This window comes from Microcaecilia unicolor, chromosome 1 (assembly GCF_901765095.1).
Source record: "Microcaecilia unicolor chromosome 1, aMicUni1.1, whole genome shotgun sequence".
Lineage (NCBI taxonomy): Eukaryota > Metazoa > Chordata > Amphibia > Gymnophiona > Siphonopidae > Microcaecilia > Microcaecilia unicolor.
The window spans coordinates 546994055-547002268 of NC_044031.1; the positions used below are offsets into that span (position 1 = coordinate 546994055).

Consider the following 8214-nt stretch of genomic DNA (forward strand, 5'->3'; position numbering starts at 1 on the left):
TTTTCTTATGACTAAGCCACAAAATGTGCCCTAAATGACCAGAAGACCACCGGAGGAAATCGTGGATGACCTCCCCTTACTCCCCCAGTGGTCACTAACCCCCTCCACCCTCAAAAATTTTTTTTTAAATATTTTTCCAGCCTCTATGCCAGCCTCAAATGTCATACCCAGCTCCATGACAGCAGTATGCAGGTACCTGGAGCAGTTTTAGTTAGTGCAGTGCACTTCAGGCAGGCGGACCCAGGCCCATCCCCCCACACCCACATCTGTTACACTTGTGGTGGTAAATGTGAGCCCTCCAAAACCCACCAGAAACCCACTGTACCCACATCTAGGTGCCTCCCTTCACCCATAAGGGCTATGGTAGTGGTGTACAGTTGTGGGGAGTGGATTTTTGGGGGGGTTGAAGGGCTCAGCACCCGATAAGGGAGCTAAGCACCTGGGAACAATTTCTGAAGTCCACTGCAGTGCCCCTAGGGTGCCCGGTTGGTGTCCTGGTATGTGGGGGGGACCAGTGCACTACGAATGCTGGCTCCTCCCATGACCAAAGGGCTTGGATTTGGTCATTTCTGAGATGGGCGTCCTCGGTTTCAATTATCGGCAAAAATCGGGGACAACCATCTCTAAGGTCGACCTAAATTTCACAATTTGGGCGTCCCCGACCATATTATTGAAACGAAAGACGGACGCCCATCTTGTTTCGATAATACGGGTTTCCCCGCCCCTTCTCCGGGACGTCCTGCGAGGACGTCCTCAGGAAACTTGGGCGCCCCTTTCAATTATGCCCTCCACAAGTCACAAGAAACCCTATCTGGAATAAGCTCATTTGAAATTAATAGTTTAAAAGACTTGATATACCACCCAATTTTGTAACACAAGTCAGAGTAATGTCCAATAATCAAAAACATAAAACAGAAAGGAATGCCAGTAAATAAGACAGGAAATCAACATAGTCTCAAAGAATAATACAACTTTCACAGAAACCTAAAATTAGCAACACCAAAATTTTACCTGCTTAGTTTCTTCTAGTACTCCCCCTGGTACAAGCTGTCCAGTTGCTACATCTATACCAACCACACCGCAGATGTACATGGTCTTATCAACCACCACAGCCTGACTGTACATGGAAACAATCAAGGAAAAAGTATGTAATTCCACTGCCCTCCATCTCTATCTACAGAATGCCTAAAACCTGTTACAGTAATCATCTACCACCTCTGTTAGTACACTGTTTCAGGTCTTGCCATCTTCAACTTTGTTATCTTACTCAGCCTTCTGGGTTTACATATCTCAGATCCACACAAACGAGTGATAATGGATAGTAGGAGATTCTTTATGAGAATTCAATGACCCGAATTCTAAATAAAGAAAGAATCTCCTGCCATCCATTATCACTTCACTGTTTGAGTGTGGATTTGTTGTACTGTGGATTGTGGACTCTTCCTTTTTCTGCTGTTTACATATCTCAAGAAATAAAACCCCAATTGGTAAAGGAGAGTAGACTTACTTGTATTTTTTATGGGACAGCAAAGGAACCGTCAATAAGGGAAGTTCATGTAGAGGGTAATTTTATAACAGATTGCTTAGTTGAGAGGGCAAGAAGGCACGTATTTTATAATGACTCACAGGTGCCTATGAGGCTCATTTTCAAAGCACTTAGATTTATATAGGTTACTAAGGGGCTCATTTTCAGAAGAGAAAAACGTCCAAAAAGTGGCATAAATCTGCATTTAGAAGTTTTTCTCACAAAAAATGTATCCTCCACCTTTTAAGGCACTGCCTATCCAACTGGAACAGCTTTTGACTCTTTACAGATGGACCACGCATGGTCAAATTTCAGTGAGGATATCCAGTTTACTGATGGGTTCATCTTAACTGTTGTAATCTGCTTGGAAAGCCTGGTGTAATAAAGATTGGAAGTAAAATTAAACTGTCCTTTCATTGTGGCACATGGAATCACATGCTCACCTCATCTCTTTTGTATAAATGGATTATTCCGTTTTGAGTATGTTTCAGGGACAAGTGGTTTTCATAAATCAAAATAATAAAATAAATTTTTCTTTCTTGCAGATCTCACATTCGTTTAAACATAACTAAATGGGCTATAAGCCCCTAATGCAGTCCATTGGTTTTCTTATATTTTGTCCTTATGATAACTTATACTGTGCCAAAACTGGAAATTCAGAGAGACAGAATAATAGAATTCAGTAACATCCAAAACTTATTAATTAACATTATAAATGTGTTTGCATATTGGTAATAACTGAGAAAATGCTGTTGAAAAATGACTTGAAGAAGAAATAAAAATATATCACAGAACTGGAAAATGTTGACACGTTTAGACTGACTCTGGACTTCTGCTTGAAGGTAGCGCTGCCCTCATTAGATAGAAACTCTAAATGTTGAGCACCTGATTTCATAACATGATGTCTGTTTTAGTGATGCTTTACCAGGAGAAAAAATGTCAATACAACACATGCTAGGGTGTCCCTAAATCCAGCCCCTCCAAATGACACACCGATTATGATTTATAACAAATTACTACTCAACCTATGAAAAGTTATTCCATTACTATACTTCCTCTGTGCACATCCATATGCTGCACAAGCTGGCATGTTTGAAAATATAAGTGAGATTAAATAAAAATGCAACCAACAATAAAGAACGACAATGTGGATGCAGCAGCGCATAGGTTTGCTTGCTTTGTTTTGAGTGTACACAGAATGACGGCTACATGGGGAAGAAGAAACAGAGATTGACCTAAGTGTTCAACAGAACCCAGTTTAGGAATCACTGGACTAAGGTGTGGTATTCTGCTAGCATATAGTGCGTATGTAGAGATCGTATTGTAGTTGTATTGCTTTGTGTTTTTTCACTAGGTAGTGTAATGGTGTTTTAGAGAACAGTTTAATATTTACAATGCAGCCTTTTCATGTATAAGGTTGTTGCTTTTTGGAGTCTTGGGAATTAGTGCTGTTAAGGTACGGTAAGCTTCTGAATGTGTTTTTGCATAAGTTTGTGCATAGTGTTTTGTAGTGGAGGGATTGTGTGTTCGCCTTATTGAGGTGACATCAAAACTTTCATCTACTTTTAGTTTGTCAAAACATCAGACAGGTTTTTAGAAAATGTTGCAATTCATTGGGCTTCACTTCCTTCACCACCATGGTCTACCCTTGACATCTCTGTAGTCTGGTCCAGCATGTTCCTTCCCTCCACTACTCCCATGTCCATCAGTTTTCTTACCCCCCCCCCCCCCCCCGTGCCTTCCAAGTACACTGTGCAGCCAAGGAGCTCTCAGACAGTTGGAACAACCTGCGATTCATGAAGAACCTGTTCACCTTGTACTTCCAAATCTCATGAGCCAGTAAAATCAACAAGCTCTCTGAGGGTTGGGGGAAAATATGTGTGTAAGAGAGAGGGGCGGATGGGGTGTGTGAGAGGAGAAAAAGAGATGGGCTGCAGGCAAATGGGAGAGATGAGAGGGATGCAGGCCCACTGGCTGCAGGCCTCTATAGAGGCATAGGCATCAGCTACTGACACTTTTTCTAATCCACTTTAATTCAGTTTCCTAAGAGACCTGTATATATTTACTGAAGTTTGCACTGTTTAATTTTCTTTATCACTTTAGCCTTCAGCATTTTGATACCTTTTATTAAATTGTAGATAATACGTATCTTAATATCTAAACTATTTTGCTGATCTTTCTTTTGTATGTTGTCAGACTATTAAGGACTCAGGCCCTGCCCCAACCCCACCCACTTTAGCCTCCCCAAACAACTGAGCCACTGACCGCCTATGGGTCCTACTATGCAGCATAGGCCAGAAGAATATGAGGCTCATTTTTGAAAGAGAAATGTCCCAAAAGTGTCATAAAGCAGCATTTGGATGGCTTTCTTCTCAAAATGTCCAACCTGGTATTTTCAAAACCTGTTTTGCAGACGTTTATCTATGTATTTCATCTGCAGTGTGTCCAAATCACAAGGGGGCATGTCAGGAGAGTTGCAGAAGTGGGCTTAGGTCATGCCTAACACTTGGACATTTTACAGCCATAATGGAACAAAATGAAAACATCTAGAGCGAAACCCTTCAGTTTTGGTCTGTTTTTAGAATGAAATAAGACACAAAAAGACACTAAATGACCAGATGACCACTACAGGGAAGCAGGAATGACATCTTCCTACTCCCCCAGTAGTCACTGACCCCTCCCACTTCCAAAAAATGTGAATTAAATAGTAGTACTTACCAGCCCTATAACAGCTTCAGATGTTATGGCCAGGTCTATTAGAGCAACAAGCAGGTCCCTGGAGTAATATAGTGGTCAGTGCCGTGCACTGTTGAGAAGAGAATTCAGGCCCATATCTCCCTCTACGTATTACACTTGTTGTGGAAAGTGTCAACCCCCCAGAACCCTACTGTATCCACATTTAGGTGACCCCTTCACCCATAAGGGCTATTGTAGTGGTGTACAGTTGGGGGCAGTGGGTTTTGGAGGGCTCAGGAGACAAGATAAAGGAGCAACGGTGGGATGTGTACCTGGGAGCATTTATATGAAGTCTACAGCAGTGTACCGTAGGGTGCCCCAGTGCTCTCGTGAGATGTCTGTATGACCAGTTCACTAAAAATGCTGGCTCCCTCTACGTCCCAATGGCTTAATTTTCTACGTTTTTCACTTGTATGTTTTTTTTTCTTTGAAAATGGCCCAAAAAGATAAACGCACAAAGCTCAAAAAGATGTTACATATGGTAGTTTGGGGGGGGGAGAGACATTTTGTTTTTTTTTAAATGGCTATATTTTCTATTCAGATTTGAGACGTCATATCGAAAATATCCCGCCACACTCTTAGTCACAGCACCCTAAAGGAGGTTTCTGCCATGGTTTATTCCAGTTTCTTCATCCACAAGTGACCCCCCTACTGTTTTTTTCTTTCTGTTTACAGTTTTCTATAAATAAAATTCCCTAGCCATAGCAGTAGCTAAAGCCCATTAATTACACACAGAAAATACAATCACCCAACCTTCTCAGTGCAACAATACAAACATAACCAAGTGGCCTTTTTAAACAGATGAGGACCAATAAACCTCTGCCATATCTCTTCCTCACTACCCAACAACCAACCCCCTTCCGCTTGAAACTCTCCATTAAACCCCTACTGAATTTTGTGAAACCTTTAGCTGGAGTTTGAGACATTAGCTTATTACCTATTTTATTTCATTTTTAAAACAAAAGAAAAATAAAATGTCAGTTGTTGTTTTATTTAGTTTCCATCTTTTTGACACCTCACGGGCCTTCAAGGCCTTCCAGAGTCCATGCAAGCATCTACAGCTCACTCCCTTAGGGGTCCCAACCTATATTTGAAAGGGGGCAGTCCTCACTTTCCCTCCTCTTCTATATTCCTCAAGCCCTGGTCACTGGTCATTTCTTCTTCCCTAATACCTGTTTTGCAGCTAGCAATGCTGCCACTTTATCCATCCATCAGGTAAGTCTCCACAGGAAGTGGAATTTGGTGTAGCAGATAAGACCAAGTTAATGTTTTGCACTACATGGAATCAGCAACTAGGAAGCTTGAGGTGCAGGGCTAGAAATTAGCTTGTTTATGTTCCTCAACCAAAAAGGTCCTCCACTGCCCCTGGATGAGAGAAGTGTGAGGCTAGTTTTGTGTTTTAATAATGTGTGGCTTTGCTGGGCAGTTAAAGACTGAATTGCAGGTTTCTCAGTGCCACACAACAGGGGAGTCAGGGAGGAGAAGCACCAATACTTGACAGAATCAGGAATAGAGGTTGAGGCTAACACAGAAAAACAGATGAAAGTCACAGGTATGAAGAACTAGGGATTATGGATAGAGAAGAAGGATCCAGCTTGGCAGTGGGGAGGCAGGTCAAAGATCAAGGACCTAAATGCCAAATCATCATCAATCATGCAAGAATGCACATGCTTGCACAACAAACAGTAAAAGCAATCATTTTACAGTATAAATGTGGAAAAAATGAGCAGTGTGTGAACTCAGCAGCTTCCACATGTAGCTGTCCCTTTTACAAACCTAGATGTATAAGTGCCACCCATTAGGTATGGTCTGCTTTTTTTTTTTCATTTTGGATGCGGAAATAAAGAACTGGGGTTTCATCCTTCATGTAAAGTCCTGTCCAAAACAAACATTTAAAAAACCTGTGCAAGCCTTTGTCGTGGTACAAGACCCAATGGGGAAATTTTTCCCATAAGTGTATGGCTTCACCCAAATCACCTCCCCCCCTTGAAACTGCAGTGTGGTATAGATCTCTCTGTGTATAATAGCGGCTTTCTGAAATTGCTATTTGATTTGAGTGGTAAATGCTGCTATTTAACACATGGAAATGCTTCTAAAATTATCTAGCTTTATACAAAATTGATCAAAATATATCAACCTATGAATTAATATAGGTAAATAGGATGTCTATGTATTAAAAAGTTCTAACTTGCCATAACAACCTTTTATTAACCAAAAAGTTTGAAATGAACCTTCTTCCCCCACCCCCACCCCCATTTACAAGCTTCAGAACTTTCACAGTAGCATATAAACACTGTCCATAAAATATCATTTCTTTGTTTCTTTTTCAACTAATTAAAAAATCCCCTTGAAGTTTAATTAAAATTCAAAATAATTTTGGAGATTTGCTTATAAATAGTGAATATTAAGTTATCTCAGTACCTGTAAATGCCCTTCCTGATAGGAGCCCTGGGGGTATAGATCACCTTCCTTATTGTGGCAGCCATAGTGAAAGAGTAGTTTCTCCAAGCAAACCTCACCTTATCCCCAGGGTTGCAGTAACCTTTGAAACTTACTGGGGAAAAAAAAAAGAAGTGACCGATTAATATTTCACTTTCAGCATCCTGATCCAAATCAGTGGTTGCACAAATGCTAATATTTGCAAATAGTCTGAGAAACAGACCAGAGACTTGTTACAGTTGTCCCTTAATTAAACAAAAAAATAGGTTGTGCAGTAGGTCAACTAGGGGTGTGTTGGCCCTTCAATAGAAAAAAATTGCCGTCCAAAGGATAAATGCAGTCCCTGTTGCAGACAATGTTGTGCCTTCCTATTCCCCATTTGCAGAATGCAGATGTTAGATTCATTCAAATAGGTAGGAGAGCAGAGCCCTCTGTAGGAAAATAATAGTTCTAAGTTTTCCACTTAAGGGGAAAGATATAATGGGAGGGGGAGAAGGGAAGGAGACTGCAGCTGCTCAAGTGGAGCAAGGAGAGAAATAAAAACATATTTTAAATTGTATATATGCTAATGCCAGAGGTCTAAAAAATAGTTTTGGCTTGCTAAAATGCATGGCATTAAATGAAGACAGAAATGTAAAAAGGATCTCAGAGATCATGTACAGAACAGATAACTAGTGGAACACTGTGATACCAGGACACAAATTATATCAAAAGGGACAGATAAAGATCATTCGGCCTACCTAGTCTGCCCATCCACACCGACTGCTCATCTTCCTTTCCACTGAAAGAGGCCTTCCTCTGGTGTATTTATACCACAGTAGTATTTAAATGTCTTTCATATTTCTACTGTCCTGCCCTTTTTTCTAAAGTATACATATTCAGATCTTTATGTCTATCCCCATATGCTTTATGTTGAAGACCACATATCATTTTATAAGCCACTATCACCTCCTTTCTCTTGTTAGCCATGCCTCACCCTGAGCATCATTCTGGCTTTTGCCATCGCCTTATCTACCTGTTTGGCTATCTATGATCATCAGGTACATTCACCCCAGACCACATTCTTCTTTCCTGAACAGAACTATCATCCCCTACACTGTACCACTTCCTTGAGTTTTGCAGTCCAAATGGAAGACCCTGGACTTTTTATAATTACATCTTAGCTAACGCATTCTGGATAAGGGGTGTCAAACTGTAATCTTGGAGGACACCAAACCTATCTTGCTTTCAGGCTAACCCTAATAAACATGCTTGAAAGATATCTGGATACATTACAGGCTGTGTATGTAAAGGGTGGTGGATACATGGCATCTCCACGTGGAGATGAAAACGGTAATGGAATTCAAACATGCATGGGATAAACACAAAAGAATCCTGTTTAGAAGCAATGGATCCACGGAATCTTAGAAGAGATTAGGTGGCAACACCAGTAATTGGGAAGCAAACCCAGTGCTGGGCATACTTCTTTGGTCTGTAGTCTGTACCCTGATTGTGACTGAATAGAAATGGATGGG

General features: G+C 40.9%; 1 protein-coding gene across 1 annotated transcript in view; it reads right to left on the minus strand.

Annotated features, from left to right (window-relative positions):
- LOC115459946 (2-iminobutanoate/2-iminopropanoate deaminase-like) overlaps positions 1-7484 on the minus strand; it is an 8658-nt gene extending 1174 nt beyond the window's left edge. The window contains exons 1-3 of the mRNA XM_030189800.1: positions 7441-7484; positions 6683-6815; positions 1012-1117 (exon numbers count right to left, since the gene is read on the minus strand). Coding sequence (XP_030045660.1) covers positions 1012-1117; positions 6683-6815; positions 7441-7453 — 252 coding nt within the window. The 5' untranslated portion in view covers positions 7454-7484. The remainder of the gene's footprint in view (positions 1-1011; positions 1118-6682; positions 6816-7440) is intronic.
- Between the last annotated feature and the right edge of the window lie 730 nt (positions 7485-8214).